Consider the following 17,894-nt stretch of genomic DNA (forward strand, 5'->3'; position numbering starts at 1 on the left):
TACCACCCCAGGGACCACCCTGGGAGACCACCATGGGGACCACCAGAGGGACCACCCCAGGGAATACCATGGGGACCACCACAGGGGACCACCCAAGGGACCACCATGAGGACCAACACAAGAGGCCACCATGGGGAATATCCATGGGAGACAACCACAGGGACCACCCCAGGGACCACCCTGGGAGACCATCATGGAGACCACCACAGGGGACCACCCCAGGGAACACCATGGGGACCACCACAGGACACCACCATGGGGACCACCACAGGAGGCCACCATGGGAGTATCCATGGGGACCGTCACAGGGACCACCACTGGAGACCACCATGGGGGCCCACAATGTGAGACCATCACAGGAACCACCATGAAGGAGCACCACGTGAGATCATCATGGGGACCACCACGAGGGACCACCATGGCAGACACTCAGAACAATGGGAAGTGTGAGGGAAGAAGAATTGGTGATTAAAGTCCACCCATCCTAAGCACCCAACCCCCGGGTGACTGAGGCCACAGGGAACACCAGAGTCACCCATCATCCAAGTGCCCTCTTACCCCCAACCCACTGCAGGCAAACACAGTTACCTGCACGATTGGGTGAACTGGGACTTTGTGCAGATCTTGCTGTGAGGGCTCCTGGATCAGGCTTGAGGCCACAAAGCTGAATCCTCTAAACAGGTGATGAGCGTTTGCACTCGGGGGGACACCAGGAGAGTCTGTAGGTGACAGGGGCAGAGTTCAGATGCCACGAAAGCTGGGTGACCCTGGGGTGAAGTGATAGTGTGTGTGTGCATGTGGTATGTGTGTGCAAGTCCGTGTGTGTGTGTGTGTGTGTGTGTGCATGTGGTGTATGCCTGTGGTGGAGGAAAAGGTAAAACAGACATGTAGAAATGCTGAACCAGATGAAACTACATTCTTTTGGGTTGTGCTAATGGTTTGATTTTTAAATGGCAAAAATACCCAGAACAAAAACTTTAGGATTATCATTGATGGCATCTGTTAGTTTGCTAACTTCTGAATTTACTCTATATTCTTGACCACACTCCTCCACCCCTACCCACTCCAGACTCAGTTAAGAAGGCACCAATGACCTCAGGATGGAGTTGTCAGTGAACATGAATCCTGTATCCTTAGCTTCTGGTCTCTAGGTTCGACAGGTCCCACCCCTGTGCCCACAGCTGCATAACTGCATGTGTGCTGTGCACGTGCTCTGCTCTTCAAGGACATTTGGGCAACGTTTCTCCTGTCCACAGCAAGGCATAGTATGAAAGGAGTAATTCCCTTCCATTAAGATTTTTCTGATCTCTGTAAGATCTGTGTTCAAAAGCATGACTGCTGTGAGATTGATCCCATTTCAAGTTTATCATTAAGAAAAACAAAAGGATAAATCCCTCGTGGGGAAAAAAATCTGCATCATACATAACAGATGAGAGGTTAAACTCTCTATTGCCCAAAAGCTCCCAGAGATCAATGAGAAAAGAGCAAAATACTCAAAGGAAGGAATTCTGATAGCTACCATAGGCATGAAAAGATGCCCAATCTCTCTAAGGAGTAAGCATACACATATTTAAATAGGATAACACTTTTGTCTAATGAACTAACAAAAATGAAAGAAATCAATCACATCTGGGTTTGGCTAGGGGGTGGACACTTATAATTGTAGGAGGGAGCATAACTGGCATAATCTTTTGGAAAGTCAACTGGCAACATTTAAAGCCAACTTTAAAATTTCAAAATTAAAAATTTTTAAAGTAATTCTACAGAATCACTTTCAAAAGTGCACAGTAATAACAAATTGTAGATGACGCAAACAAATGGAAAAACATCACATGCTCATGAATCAGAAGAATTAATATCATCAAAATGAACATATCACCCAAAGCAATCTACAGATTCAATGCAATCTCTATCAAAAAACCAACGCCATTTTTCACAGAATTAGAAAAAACAATCCTAAAGTTAACATGGAACCAACAAAGAGCCTGAATAGCCAAAGCAATTTTAAGCAAAAGGAACAAAGCTAGAACTAGAAGCATCACATTACCTGACTTCAATTATATCACAAGGAGATAGTAACTAAAATAGCATGGTACTGGTATAAACATAGACACACAGATTAACGGAACAGAATAGAAAACCCAAAAATAAAGCCACATGCAAAGTCAACAAAAACTTTGTGGGGAAAAGACACTCTTTTCAATAAATGATACCAGCAAAATTAGTTCGTCATAAGCAAAAGAATGAAACTGGACCGCTATGTCTCACCATATACAAAAATCAACTAAGAGATTAAAGACTTAAGTGATGAAAGACCTGAAACAATGAAAATACTAGAATAAATCCTAGAGAAAACTCTTTAGGACATGGGTCTAGCAAAAGACTTCAAAAGTCTTTTAAGGGCTGGGTGCAGTGGCTCACACCTGTAATCCCAGCACTTTGGGAGGCTGAGGCAGGCAGATCACTAGGTCAGGAGTTCGAGACCAGTCTGGCCAACATAGTGAAACCCCGTCTCTACTAAAAATACAAAAAAAATTAGCCAGGTGTGGTGGTGTACGCCTGTAATCCCAGCTGCTTGGGAGGCTGAGGCAGGAGAATTGCATGAACCTGGGAGGCGGAGGTTGCAGTGAGCCAAGATGGCGTCACTGCACTCCAGCCTGGGCGACAGAGTGAGACTCCATCACAAAAAAAAAAAAAAAAAAAAAAAAAGGCTTTAAGACCAGCATAAGAAATCATCAACAGAATGAACAGACAACCTGCAGAATGGGAGAACATATTTGCAAACTATGCAACTGACAGGGGAGTAATATCTAGAATTTACAAGGAACTCAAACAACTCAACAACAACAACAAAACAAATAACCCCATTAAAAATTGACCAGAGGACATAAATAGACATTTTTCAAAAGAAGACATACAGATGGCCAAACAGCATATAAAAAATGCTCAAGATCGCTAATCATCAGATAAATACAAATGAAAACCACAATGAGATATCACCTTACATCAGTCAGAATGGCTATTACTAAAAAGTCAAAAAAATAACAGATGTTGGTGAGGATGTGGTGAAAGGTGGTGGGAATGTAAATTAGTACAACCTCCATGAAAAACAGTACGGAAATTTCTCAAAGAACTAAATGGAACTATATTCGATGCAGCAATCCCACTGCTGGGCATTGCCCAAAGGAAGAGAAATCATTGTCTCAAAAAGATACCCGCACTTGGAAGCTTACTGCAGCACTATTCACAATTGCAAAGTCATGGAATCAACCTAAGTGTCCATCAACAGGTGATTGGGTAAACAAAATGTGGTACATATACACAATGGAATACTATTTAGTCATAAAAAAGAATGAAATCATGTCTTTTGCAGCAACATGGATGGAAAAGAAGGCCATTATTTTAAGTGAAACAACTCACACGTGGAAAGTCAAACATCGCATGTTCTCACTCATAAGTGGGTGCTAAATTGCTAAATAATGTCTGCATGTGGATGTCGAGTGTGGTGGGATAGAGAATGGAGACGTGGAAGGGTGGGAGAAGGTGAGGGATGAGAAATTACTTAATGGGTAAAATGAACACTCCTCAGGTGATGGTTACACTAAAAGACCAGCCCTCACCACTATGTACTCTACCCATGAACAAAACTACATCTGTACCTCTGAAATTTACAGAAATAAAAAAATAAAACAGGCTGGGTACGGTGGATCACACCTGTAATCTCAGCACTTTGGGAGGCTGAGGTGGGCAGATCACGAGGTCAGGAGTTCACGACCAGCCTAACCAACATGGTGAAGCCCTGTCTCTATTAAAAATACAAAAATTAGCCAGGTGGGGTGGCGCACGCCTGTAATCCCAGCTACTCAGGAGGCCGAGGCAGGAGAATCACTTGAACCTGGGAGGTGGAGGTTGCAGTGAGCCAAGATCGCACCACTGCACTCTATCCTGGGTGACAGAGCGAGACTCTGTCTCAAAACAAAACAAAACAAAACAAAAAATCAAGCAAACGAAAAAATCCCAAAGTACTTAGACATAAATGTAGAAAAAGTCTGTTTCAGTGATATATGTTACAGAAAAGAAAAAGGAGACACTAAATACTCCTCACTAAGACAATCATGGTCATGGTCAACAGTGGCCCATCTGTATCAGGATGCTTTGTAATGATTCCCGTGTGAGTCCTGCCAGCGAGACCAGGGCCATCAGAAGGAGCCACAGTTGCATGGACTGACAGAGACGTGGCTTCCTAATCGTTTGTCAAATCAAAAAAGCAAAAAGCTGTTGAACAATATGAAGAACCCAGACATTATTTAAAAAGTTAAATATATTTTAATATATTTAAAAACAGACTAGGATAATAGAATAGATTAATATATTAAAATAGAATATATAACACTAAAATAGAATACTATAATACATTATATAATATGTAAATTGATAATATATGAAAATATGTAATTTTTCCTGAAAACACACATATGTACAAATTTAAACATTCTTATTTATATATCTTTTAAGACTCCATGTATGTATAGTTGTGTGCATATTTGTATATTCGAGAATTCTCTATCCGCAGGCCTTTGTCTCTCAGCACTTCTTCCCCTCCTCCTCTGTTTAGGTGCTGTACTTTGAAAGGACAAAAGTGCACCTAGTTCTCAGTTTTATCTCCACATGGTGCGGCAGGTGTGTGGGGGTGGGAGGCAGCTGCAGAGAACATGTTTTTTGTTTCTTAGCATCATATTTTGGGGACAACAGTTATGAGGGCAGCCGCTCCGAAGCCCAGGAGCCAGGCCCCAAGCCGCGTGGGCCTCTGGTGCCAGTCGGGGCCAGGCCGTGGGCAGATGGACGACGCAGCATCCCACTGGTGCTCTCACTGGGGTAGGAAGCGTCATGGACCCGGGCTCATCTTCCGTGTCCTGAACCAAGAGGCAGCTAGAGCCAGGTGTCGGCCCTCAAAGGGGCCAAAAAAGGGGCCTTCGCAGTCACCCCAGGTAGATGCCCACGCGACCCCCGGACTGATGTGACCAGAGTCGGCTGTGTTTGGAAATAAACTTCCAACGCTCCAGACTAGCCAAGCGTCGTTAAAAAACCGAAGGTACACTGAGTGGTTTTTAGAAACTGAAATTCTGCAGCGCGACCCGGCAGAGAAGCTCGGGGCTTTCTGAGCGGCTCTGCTTCGCGGCACACGGAGCCGCTCGAGGAGGAGGCGCACCTGCTGCACCGGGTTTGCTCTCTGCACAAAGTCTGGCTTTGACGTCTGCCTCCTCCCAAAGATCCCCTGAGCTACCACGGGCCGCAGATTCTCCCCCGGAAAAATGAAACACACGTGGCTACATCATGGTTTAAGAAATCTTCAAACCTGGAGGCACTTTGATGTCTTCCCTTAGGGATTTAGACTCAGAGCTTGAGCTTATTCTAGGGAATCCGCAGAGCCACACGAGTGTAAAGTGCTGAGCAAGGATTGGGAGTCCAATTTACAGCCTGTGGAGGAGTGTGTGCGGGGGTGGGGGCACAGGCCATGTTAACTTGACAGACACAGTTTCATTGGTGAATGGAAAATCTGTAATTCCAATAAGCAATGTCTTCTAACCAACCAAGAGGCACGGAAGACACAGCCACAACCTTCCGTGGCCAGAGAACCCATGCCTCTCCTCACACAGACCAAGGAGAGCCTGCGGAAAGGGTAAAAGTAACAGCAATTTACCGAAGGCCAAGTGGATCTTCACCAGAAGTTAAGAGGCTGACATTCGGTCGGTGTGGCTAGCTAGTAAGGAAATGACAGGTGGCCTAAATAGAATTTAAAGCACTTTATAATCACCTGAGGGATGCTGATTTTCAGCACAGTATTTAAGAAGAGCAAAATTGTGAGTCAGATAAAAGGAGATGTAGAACTACAGTAATTACAAACAACCTCTCATGGTCCTGTGGGTATTTCCTGATTTGTGGAGTCTGCCTGATTGATTTTAAATCTTAGATTGGCATCTCGGGCTAAGCAGCATGCTCCAGTGGGCAGCCAAGGTGTGATCAGGGAATAGAAACCAGCTTGAGCGCTGGCTGAAGTTTCAGAAAAGACTGAAAGCCTAACTGTAAGAAATTCCCACTGTGAGTCCAGGATCTAACATAAAGGATTTGTAGCTTATCCGTTGCTTCAGAGTCACATTTCTACAGCTGCTCATTCACCCAGCCATGTGCTCAGCTCACATGCTTAGAAAATCCTACTCTCCTGTACAAATCAGAATGAGTTTAATGTGTCTTTAGCACTTCAATTACTACCTACCTCAAAGGCAAACAGTGGTGTGATAAATTAACTGAAACTGATTGGAGAACTGGAAACACTAAGGAATAAAAAAGGCAATTCTGAATAGCACTGGAGTGCATTGTGTCTAATTATGTTTTCCTTAGGCTATTATTAAAATACAATGGAATTCTCTAGAAGCTCAAAAAAAGCTTCCAGTTCCACTGGCCAACTAGGTTGGGGTTTAAATTCTTCACAGATAAGATAAAAGGCATGTCCATATGAATATTAGAGTTGACTGTATTAACATTTTCTTACCAAGCAGCACAAACATAGACTTTCTTTCCACATTTTAAACACACAGCCCCACATGTTGGCACCTCACGAGGATGTGTGCGCATTCTGTTAGGGACCTTATGGTCCTTGTGGACTTAGGGACAACGATCTCGTGGTCAGACCTAATTGCCTCTGAGCTCCTTTTACATTCAGGCCAACAATAGGTGGAGAAATATCATGACTTGCTTGGGTGACCTGTGGGCAGGGCCAGGAGGGAATCCCCAAATCCTGCCCCATCTTTTCAAACTCAGAAACTGAAAAGTAATCCTGTTCTGTGAATTGGGTTAAGTTTGTCAATGGGAAGGACCAACCCCAACACACAAATACTTTCTAAGGAAGCTGAGAATGGGGTGAGGTGAAAATCCCACAGTCACTTACCGGAGAGAGCAGACCCAGAAGTGTTCTCCAAGGCAGCCTCATTACATCATGAATCAGTGATGAACCAAAGCTATAATGATAGTTTTAATTCTACCTGGGGACTGCAGGATGACCCAAAAGAAGTAACTGAGCAGCCGGTGGCATGACTCCCTGGTTTACAGTGCCCGGAATCAGCTTTCTTCCTGTTCTTGGTACCAATGTGGCCTGGGTCAGGAGCTGGCCTAGGCCCATCAAAAGTCCCGCTAAAAGTCCCGCAACCCTCCCTATCTGCACACGCTCACACCCTCCTCAATGTGTTCATCTGGGTATATGGGAAACAGGGATTTCACCCACAGCTGAATCTGGAGGAACAAAGTGGATTCTCTAACTTCATCTACTTGACATTTTGTGGTTGACCATCTATTTGTTTCCCGATTATCTTTTAAAAAATAAGAAAATTTCAGATTCAAAAGCAGCGAGAAAAAATACAGTGAATCCCTGTAGATCCAAGATGCAGCCTGGCCAACCACCGGCTCCCTGGACTTGTCCCACTTATGTCTACAGAAGGAGCTTGTGGATGGTTTTGTACATAACCAGCATACTGTTAGTGTTGTGGACTGAATTATGTCCTTCCCAAATTCAAATGTTAAGGCCCTACCCCCAAGTGTAACTGTATTTGGAGACAGGGCCTTGATATGGTTCGGCTTTGTGTCCCCACCCAAATCTCAGGCTCTGTGTCCCTACCCAAATCTCATCTTGGAGCCCCCATAATTCCCATGTGTTGTAGGAGGGACCTGGTGGGAGATGACTGAATTATGGGGGTGGGTCTTTCCTATGCTGTTCTCATGATGGTCAATGAGTCTCATGAGATCTGAGAGGTTTAAAAAGGGGAGTTTCCCTGCACAAGCTCTCTCTTTGCTGCCATCCATGTAAGATGGGGCTTGTTCCTACTAGCCTTCTGCAACGATTGTGAGGCTTCCTCAGCCATGTGGAACTGTAAATTCACTAAACTTCTTTCTTTTGAAAAATTGCCCAGTCTCAGGTATGTCTTTATCAGCAGTGTGAAAACAGACTAATACAGGCCTTTAAGAGAATAACTGAAGTTAAATGAGGATAAAAGTGTGGGGCCCTGATCCAAGAGGACTAGTGTCCTTATAAGAAGACAGAGAGACACCAGAGCTCCATCTTGCTGTCTTTGCACACACAGAAGAAAGGCCACATGGGGACACAGCAAGAACACAGCTGTCTGCAAGTCAAGGCGAGAGCTCTCACCAGGAACCAACCCTGTCATTACCTTGAACTTGGAGTTCCAGCCTCCAGACTGTGAGAAAATAAATGACTGTTGTTTAAACCACACAGTCTGTAGTATTTTGTTATGATAGCCCTATCAGACCAGGATAATTACCATATATAAAAAAGCAGACTTTAATTCATTAATATCCCAAAAAGATAACTTTTAAAGGGAGCTGACCAGTTCTGATGAAATTTGCTAGACCCCAAGAGTAATTTCAGACACACCAGGAGACCAAATCTATGCATCCAATTGCTATGCTATTTAGTAGCCGATACTACTTTTCAAATGGGTTTCTCTTTTTTGCATGAATAATATCTATAGCTCATAAATCTATAGACATAACTGACAGCCTTCCCTCTCCGTAAATGCACTTTAATTGAAAGAGGGATTTTAATTGCCTCCAGTTTCTTTTCTTGCTCTTGCTGTGTGTCTCTCTGGCACAGGAAGTAACTGGACCGGTGACTTGGAATAAGGACACCTTCATCATTTCCAAGGTGGAGGTTATATCGGGAACAACAGAGAACTGGGGCTATCACTTAAACCTTTATCACTGAGCAGAGAAAACAACAACAACAAAAAACCCAAACAGAATGGACAGTTATTTTCCATGAAAAGAATTCTGAGGCATGGGAATTTCTTGTTCCTAGATATCTGTCTCTAAGGGGTCAGGTGGGAGAAGCCACCGATAGAGGGAACCACTGTGGCACACACCTGTGGGCGTCCGCGCCGTGAACTCGGGGTCAAAGTGGAAGGTGTCCTCAGGCCTGCCCACTGCTGGTTTGAACGGTGGCTTGATCTCCTTCCGGTACAGCGTCTATTAATATAAGGAAAGCAAGACAGGGCACTGAGGATGCACAGACATTGCCACAGAACACTGGGGACAGAGAAACCTGCTGTGGGGAGGGAAGGATGTTCTTATCACAGACTGCATTGGCCTTGTGGATTACAAGGGATTTCTAAATGCTCTGAAATATAGATGACATAAAATATATTATGTGTAGTATTATAGATAATATGGCATATATAATAACAATGTATTATAGAAAGATATAGAAAAGGCATAGCTTGAGGTGTGAGGGTTTGGGGACATGCTAAGTGTTCTTCATTTTAGGGCAATAGTTTTCTAGCTTCTTCTTGGTAGTAGAATCTTCTTTTCCAAGTAAAATCATACAGGACAGCCACCACTTGCCCCCACTGGGGACAGCAGTGAAGAGGCCGTGTGGCTCTCTCCTCCCTGCCCTGGGACTTTGGGGCCAGCACCACAGAACTTCAGCTCTGCGGGACACTGCAAAAACCGCCGACCCAGGGCCACCCCAGGGTGCTGTCTTGCCAGTGTCTCAGGGCCTGTGCTCTGGGGCCTTGGCACCTCTGCCAGAAACCTGCCTTGGGTGTCAGAATGAGGGCGCCCAGGCTCCTCGACAGGAGGACGCCTGCATCTGCAGAGAACCGGCCCTTCCCATGCCCCCTCTGGGCCCAAACTTATTTCCCCAACAGGACCTTGGACAGAAGGCACAGAAAGTCCACAGCCCTCTGTGCTCCGGTCTCAGAGCTGCCTGCCTGACAATGCTTTCCAAAGCTGAGATGTGTTGTTTTCAGTCCTCTAGGGCAACAACGCATTCTGTTGGGAATTCAATGTAAAGAAAGCACACACAGGTACCTGGAACCTGGCGTAGTCCTCAGGCGGGTGATGCTGCAGGTGGTGCTTAGATGGAGGGAGCCGGGGGAGCCCAGTGCTGAGAGAAGTGTGGAGGGGGAGGGGCACTGGAGGGAGGACTGGGGCCTGAGGCCTGACTGGAAGGCTGAGGGACCTCCGGGCAGATTCAGTAGAGGATGCTGGGTTTAGTCAAATCACCCTGATGACAGAAGGCACGGGCCATGCCAGTGTGCCGAGGGGCCAGCCTGGTAGTTAGTAGGGCAGCAGCAGGGCAGGGCCAGGCTGGGGTCTTGCCCCCCACTAAGCGTGGGGTTTCCTTAATCCTGCCTAGTGAGGGTCCCCACGGTGTTCGTAGAAAACATCCAGCCTGGAGTCCTCTCTTGGGCACTTGTGTGTGACCATCTAGAGCTCAGTTCTGGAGTCAGGGACCCTCATGGCCGTGCAGCTCTGGAAAATGGACACAGTGACTCCAGCTAAAACCTGTTCTACATCTCTGGAAAGCAAATTTCAACACCTCCTCCGATGAGGCCCGACGGGAAGGGAGAGGAGGGAGGAGGGCGTCTGACATCTGGGTCCCACCTGGGGCACACCCTGCTCTGCTTATCCGGGAGCACCTGGGTCAGAGCCCAGGTCAGAAACCAGGGCCCACAGCTACTGCAGGAGGGCGAGGTGCCAACAGATGCCCCCGAGCTCCCACGGGGGCTTATCAGGCAGCAGGATGTGCCCTGATGTGCAAGAGCTCAGGGCGTGCACGCGGGAACCATCGGAGGAGAAACAGGATTGAATTCAGCCCTGAATTATTTGCTCATTTCCTGCCTTGGGGGCATAGATTTCATTAGCACTGAGTTACTCTTCAAGCCATTTTCAGAAATGAAAAGACGCTGCTTTCTGCAGTGAGGCACAGGACAGGTGGGAATAATGTGCCCAGACACATGTGCTTGCCTGAGGAAGTCTCCTGAGCTGGGAAGCCCAGGCCATCAGGTGCCACGAACAGGCCAGTGCAGCCCATTCCCCACCCAGAGAGTCCTGAGAGCCAGGCTATTAAGAATCCTGCTGAAGTCAAAATCACATCCTCCCTCTGTGTGAGAGCAAGCGAGGGAGAGAGGTGGAGAGAGAGAGAGAGAGATGGGGAGAGATGGGGAGAGAGGGGGTGGGGGGAGAAAGAGATGGAGGGGAGGAGGGGAGAAATGGGGGAGGGGGAGGGGAAGGGGGTAAGAAAGAGAGAGAGTGCGCACTAGCTCGATCCAGCACAGAGCCAGGCCTCCTACTTTTATTACGAGGAGGAATTTATTTACACAAGAGATTTCCATTAAAAACAAAATAAAATACAAAACTGGTTGTCACGTATTAATTCTAGTGTGAAGTGTTTACCTCCGGAAAGCAGGGGCCCACATAGCCCCTCTAGCTCCTCTCCTCCATGCCAGCTCTTCCTCCATCACCCTGGGGACCCATCTTGCCCACCCCTGCCCCTGCCCCACCACAGCCTCTGATAAAACCATCCCCAGAGCCTGGTGCCCAGTGCTGCTTCATAGAGGGGTTTTGCCCCCACTGGGACATTTGGCAGTGCCCAAAGACACTGCTGGCTGCCACACCTGTGTGACCGCTGCAGGCTCCCAAGGGGTGGAGGCCAGGGTGTGCAGAACCCAGACACCCATAACAGCCCCACCACACAGCATCGCGCAGGTGCCACCCAGGGTGAAAGTGGGAGACCCTGGCCCTGCCTGCTTCCTCCTCTCTACCTCACCCTTCCTGCCTTGTTTCTGCTCCAACCCTCAAAAGTGCAACGTCAACCAGCTTCTTCAAGAAGGAGGACTGGATGTTGAGGCGACTGGCCACTGTCCTTGGAACCCCTTCCCCTCCCCATGGAACCCCCGGTGGGGCAGGGCTGCAGGCTCTGCCTGGCTTCCTACAGGCCACATCCTTCTCCCTCCTCGTCCACCGATGGGGCAGGCACCACAGCCTCGCTTCACAGCTGTCCAGGAAAGCACAGGCTCTATCTGTGACCACCCTGCCTCTGGAGGCTCACATCCAGAGGCTGTCACCTTCCTGCCTTCTGAGTCAGATTCACAGCCCAGCACTGGGACTGCTGTGACCTCCTCTGGGCTGAGGCCATCCCGCTCCTTTAATACGAAGTATCTGCTGCTAAGTCAGGTCCCGGTTCCCTCCATCCCAGGACACTGCGCCTGGGGGCTGGGCTCAGACTTCCCCTGTGCTCTGCCCCATCTGTGCCTAGCCCGGTGCTGCGAGTCACCCGGGATGCCCAGTGAGGAGGTCCTAAGCCCAGGTAGTCCCGTAGCACTTTTGTACCACACAAATAGCTCCCCCTCACACGGCGGCAGGAGGAAGCCCGCCTCTGCTTTCCCCGTGCTTTCCACCCCTCGGCTGTGAGCCCAGGCTTTCAGCTCACAGACCCCAACAAGTAGGCATGCGTGTGAGAGCGGACGGAGCGCTTGCTGAGGGCCAGGGCCTTCCTTCTGTGCCGCGGGAGCCTTCAGGCAACTGTCCACCCTGTAACATGGGTCCGTGTGCCAACCGCAGCTATGAACACAGCCTGTTCACTGGGGCCTGCAGACCACCATGCCCCACCTGCTGGAGGCTGCTGCGTTCTCACTCTGGTCTGGGCCAGGCAGTGAGGTTCTGTGCGGGCCGCCGGGGGCTAACTGGAGCCGGTCACTCTGGCCCTTTGGACGGCTTCCTCGAGGCTTGCTGCAATCTTAAAGGCCGGTCAATGTCTTCCTGATGCTGCGTAAACATTTGGAAGGTGCTAATATGTGTTATTACTATGTATGCTTTTTCTTTCCACGTGCAAACCTAAGAACGGGTTTGAGGCTTTGGGGGAGAAGTCATCCGGCCTCTTGCTTTGTATGTAAACCACTGTAGGCAGGGTTGTGTTGAGAGTGAAACAGCAGCAGCATCTCACCTGGGATTCTGAGCTTAACGAGACAGACACTGGCAATTCTGCCCTGGATCCCCTCTTTCTGAGACTCTGGGACAATTCATGCCAAAACCGACGAGAGAAAATGCAGTCTCATGATCAAATTCGCCAGGCACATTTAACATCATCTCATTTGTCCCAGGATGTCAGAATGACACAGTGTGGCCGCAGGGCTGAAACGAATTTCACAGGAAACAAGCGCACGTGAGGAAGCCCGGAGCAGGCCCATCAGGATTCTATTTATACTAAAGACCTTCAGCTAAGTGAGAAGAGGACAGAGACAGCAACAGAAAAACGGGAACTGGGTGATGACATAGGAAACAGATGCTAGTTTGGGGTCTCAGACCCTAACATCTGCCTTCTGTAGACGGTTTTGGCTTCAGGCATTTTGGAATTAATACGCTCCAATAAGGCAAAGGGCACATTTATAGATTATTCCTAAAATAATAATGCAAAAATATGCAGACCAGAGAGAAGACAGGATCGAAAGCGCCGCAGGAAGAATCTAAACGATTTTCAAAGCGTCACGATGGGTGTGACAGGTCAGTGGCTCATGGAGCGGGACTGTGCCTGCAGTTTACCCGGCTGTAGGTGGGTCCAACAGAAGAAGCACCTGAAGGGTGATGATTCATTGCACAGAGTCCTTGCTGGGTTCCCTGAAGGGGGAGTGCTCCTAGTGTATATAATGTAGGAATAAAAGGATAGAAATCTCGCTGCTGGCAATGGGAGCAACAGCTGCATGGAGACGCCTGTGCTGTGAGGCCCTGACCCGCAGCCTACAGCTCCCACACCCCCAAACCACTCTCTGCGCCATACTGCAAATACTCCACTTGTGGGCAAGAAGACCAAAGTGGCCTGAAGACCCGGAACCCACCCTCTGCTCCTGCCAGGACACACAACAGCCAAGTTCAGGGCACACCCCACGCGCTGCCAGATCACCGAGCGACCTCCAGCTTCTCATTGTCCTGTGCCTCAGTCTCCTGTACAAGTTTCTCCCATCTCACAGCATCACAGCTAATGGTGTGCTTGGAAGGGTTTCAAACTGTACAAAGAACATAAACATGAGCTACTAGTATTGATCGTGAATAACGAATAACAGTAATAATAAGAGTCAGTGCAATACTAAGGGTCTAGGCCCTGGACAGAGTTCCAGAAACAAAGATGTCCCTCTCCCTGGTGACTGTGTGTCTCCAGCATCATCATTCACTGCCTGTAATAATATTTGCAGTTCCCTGGGTCCCCCTGCAAGGGACGCCAGGCTGGGCTGGGAGCCGTCCTCAGACTGGCTTGTGCTGTCTGCAGTGATTAACTTTTACGAAGCTTTTTTTGGGTTCGTGCTAATTCTGTGTTCTCAGCATGCTTCAGCCACGGGGGAAAAACCAACACAGCTTCTATCTGCTGGACTCTGCCATATCCTCTGCAGAGGTTTGTAGTCAATCATTAACTCATGGCTTCTCACTCAGCTCATCAAGAGGAGCTGGCCTTCAGAAGGAATGGCTCCCGTGCAGACATTCACTCGCTCATCTCTGAAGCTAAATTAAAAGGCAGCAGCCCACACCTCCACCGTCCCCACACTTACTGTCAGCAGATGGGTCCTGCTCCAGCAGGCCACTGAAGACCCCGGGGACAGCAGTGGGATGACAGGTGTTTACTTAAAAAATAAATAAATAAATAAAAAGATCTGCTGGCAGTATCGGGTCACAGAAAGCAGCAGAAAGCAAAATAAATATCCTAATATTTTCCCAGTTGGATCCTGAGGCAAGCCGTTGGGTGAAGTACCCAGGCAGAAATCTAGTGGTTAGGAAATGTCTTCTCATTCGTCATTAAGGAGTGTCTGCATTGCAGAGGGAACGGCTTTTGGTGTTAACAGTTCTTGCAAATGAGGCTGAACTGTGGTTTTCAGTTTTCTGAGCTGCCGAAAAGCAGAATGGGCACATCTGGACAAATACATCACGAGTAAAATTACCTCTTAAATAAATACCTTTAAACATCTTGCATTTTAGCCCCTGCTTTCTGAAGAATGGGTTGATGGCTTGCCTGGATGTGTTATTGGGGTTTGAGGTTAGCCATGAAGACACATGGGCTGCTACTGGGGCCGCAGACACAGGAGAACACACGGGCAAACTCGACTCATGAGAGAGGATCAGCTGAGATGCGGGGGACCACCGGACTCGTCCTAGCAAGATCTTGACAGCTTCTAAGACCATCACAGAGCGGGACTGTGCCTGCAGTTTACGCGGTGTCCTGAACACGGTGTTTTCATGCCTACACATCTTTGCTGGAAGCATCCTTCTTCTCCTCCTTCTGCCCCTCTGCTGGTTAATTCCACTCACCCTCTTTCAGGCATCATTTCTCTCTCTTTCTGCTGGCCACTTTCACTGTGCACAAACCTCTTCCATCGGTGGATGATGGCGTTATGGGACAGCAGACTCCTCAGTCTGTGAGCAGCTGGAGGACGGGGCTCTGCGTTCCAACTGTGACGTCATGGACATGGACACTTTGCTGGTACACCACCAGGGTGAGCACCAAGCGTTATTTATCAAATGCATGAATTAATGCAAAAGTGGCATTTCTGAGCTCCTCTGCCACTCACGGGCTGTGTGGGTTCAGGGCGCTGGGCAGAACAAGAGCCTGCCATTCCTCTAGCACTGCTGCCTGCCTTCCTCTGGGAAGTACAGACATGAAGTAAACACGCCTGGTTCTGATCAATCACAAGGACCTCTCTCAAAATGAAAACAAGGCCAAAATAAAATCAAATTAAGTGCTAAGAGCAACAAAAGGAACTTCTCAGCTCTGATTCTAGTCTGATTCCTTTGAAATCATGCAGAAATGCCACCTTCTTGGGTTGTGTTTGCTTTCCAGCCACAGAGAGACCAGAGCACCCTGAGCAGAGGCGCTGTGTAGAGAAGGCTCTTATTGCCACAGGAAAAAGGCGGCTTCTGCTCAGAGCTCGCCGGACCTCAGCATTCTGGAATGCACATTAATCTAATGTGTCATAGTTTTCCAAATCCATCGTATTGTTAAAATTCCAGGCATCTCACAAGGTTGTCTTAGCAAGTGCGTAAGCCCTTCTGGGCCACGCATACTTCAGAGTGGCTCCACTCTTGGCTGAGTGCTCTGTGTTGCACTGTGTCACCTGGGGGTTCGGTGTGAAGAGACTTCTCTTTCCTACCAGCTACAGCCCCTCAGGGTCTCCCATCCCAGGATGCTGCCCTGCCCACCTGCAGCTCCCCCTCCCAGCCCAGCAATCCTGGTTCTCCATTCTCCCAGGCATGGTCTCTGGAGGAAGGACTAGAGTGTGAGAGTGAGGAAATGGAGGGAGCAAGTCTCCCTCGACAGCTGTGACTCCTGTCTTGAGAGTCTCACTCATTCATTCACTGATTCACTCACTGACTTAGTTACTGACTCATTCACTCACTTATTCACTGATTCACTGACTCATTCACTTATTCATTTGCTCGTTCACTCACTCCCTCATTCACTCACTCCCTCACTCACTCATTCACTCACTCACTCACTCACTGACTCCCTTACTCATTCACTCACTCATTCATTCACTCACTCCCTTACTCATTCACTCACTCCTTCACTCACTCCCTCACTTGTTGACTCACTCATTAACTCACTCACTCCCTTACTCATTCACGCACTCCCTCACTCATTAACTCACTCACTCCTTTACTCATTCACTCACTCATTCATTCACTTCCTCACTCACTCACTCACTCATTGACTCACTGACTCATTCACTCACTCCCTCACTCATTCACTCACTAACTCACTCCCTCATTCACTCACTCCCTCACTCACTCCCTCACTCATTAACTCACTCATTCACTCACTCATTAACTCACTCACTCACTCCCTTACTCATTCACTCACTCATTCATTCACTCCCTCCTTCCCTCACTCATTCATTCACTCACTCAGTAGGGATTCATAAAGTGCCTCCTTTGAGCCAGGCCCTGTTTTAGAGCTGTGGGATACACCTCTAAGCCACAGATTCCTGATCTTGCAGCTTACATTCTAGTGGCAGGAGACAGAAAATAATAATATACATCAGAAACACATGGTATTTTGAGGCGAGTGAGAAAGTGATAAGGGATATGAAAACAGAGCAAGGCCGGGGGCTGGGGTGCTGGGAGAGGAGCTGCAGTTCGGAAGAGCCGCAGGACAGGTCTCATAAGACGACACTGAATGGCAGACTGGAAGGAGGAGACCAGTGAGCCCTTGGGAGACTTGGGCAGGAGGGGCCCTGGAAGCCAGACCAGCTGGAGCCAGTGCTTGAGGGGAACCTGTTCCATGGAGGCATGGGAAGGAGGCTCCGTGAGGATGGGAGGGGTGAGGTGTGGCTGTCCTGACCACTTTCGTGTGCTTCTCCATCTGTCCCCTGCTGCATCCTCCTTGTCAGCACAGTGTCCTCCTGTGACATGTGCAGACCCATCTGTCCACTGCCTTTCCCTGCCAAGTCATCACAAGACCCACGGGTGCAGGACTTTGTTCCATCTACGGCTCTATCCCCAGCCCTGGAAAGTGCCTGAGACTGGGACGCCCAGCAGAAAGGGCTGGATAAATGGAGAAGCAGATCATACGGGGAGAAGCTGTGTGGTCCCACCGTAACCACTGGCAGTCGGGGGAGGGGATGCAACATGCCGTGACCCCCTGAGGGGCAGGCATCTGGGTTCCAGGCACAGTGCTGTGCTAACCATCCACAGGCTGACACCCAGGTCCATTCTTCACGAAACAGGCTTGCCTGAGATCTAAACGCCGTGTAAGGTGAAGTCTCCATAGAAAATACATTCCAACGCAGAGTCGATTAACAGTGACCTTAGGTGCCCATCTGTGAGGTGAGCACAACCTGAGCTTCTGATAAGCCTACATTTTCAGGGAAGCTAAGTAAGAGACTCCAAAGGGAGGCCTTGGTTTTCATTTCTTGGAGGTCCTGGTTGGGAGGCACAGATGTCCTGAAACTTTACACTCTTTTCTCTAATCTTACTTTTGAAAAGAAGTCTAATCTTACAAAAGTTCTTTAATCAGAACTATAAAACTAGGTTTTAAAAAGTTATCACTCTTCCCCAGTTTGAGT

The 17,894-nt window shown here is 48.2% G+C and overlaps 1 protein-coding gene across 6 annotated transcripts in view; it reads right to left on the reverse strand.

The window, feature by feature from the left end:
- Positions 1 to 17,894, reverse strand: part of RPS6KA2 (ribosomal protein S6 kinase A2) — a 455,964-nt gene that overhangs the window by 41,511 nt on the left and 396,559 nt on the right. For all 6 annotated transcript variants that reach the window (XM_063813668.1, XM_016956614.4, XM_054686484.2 and 3 more), the window contains 2 exons: positions 8,931 to 9,033; positions 589 to 719 (listed from right to left, as the gene is read on the reverse strand). In XM_063813668.1, coding sequence (XP_063669738.1) covers positions 589 to 719; positions 8,931 to 9,033 — 234 coding nt within the window. The remainder of the gene's footprint in view (positions 1 to 588; positions 720 to 8,930; positions 9,034 to 17,894) is intronic.

Source organism: Pan troglodytes, chromosome 5, assembly GCF_028858775.2.
Source record: "Pan troglodytes isolate AG18354 chromosome 5, NHGRI_mPanTro3-v2.0_pri, whole genome shotgun sequence".
NCBI lineage: Eukaryota > Metazoa > Chordata > Mammalia > Primates > Hominidae > Pan > Pan troglodytes.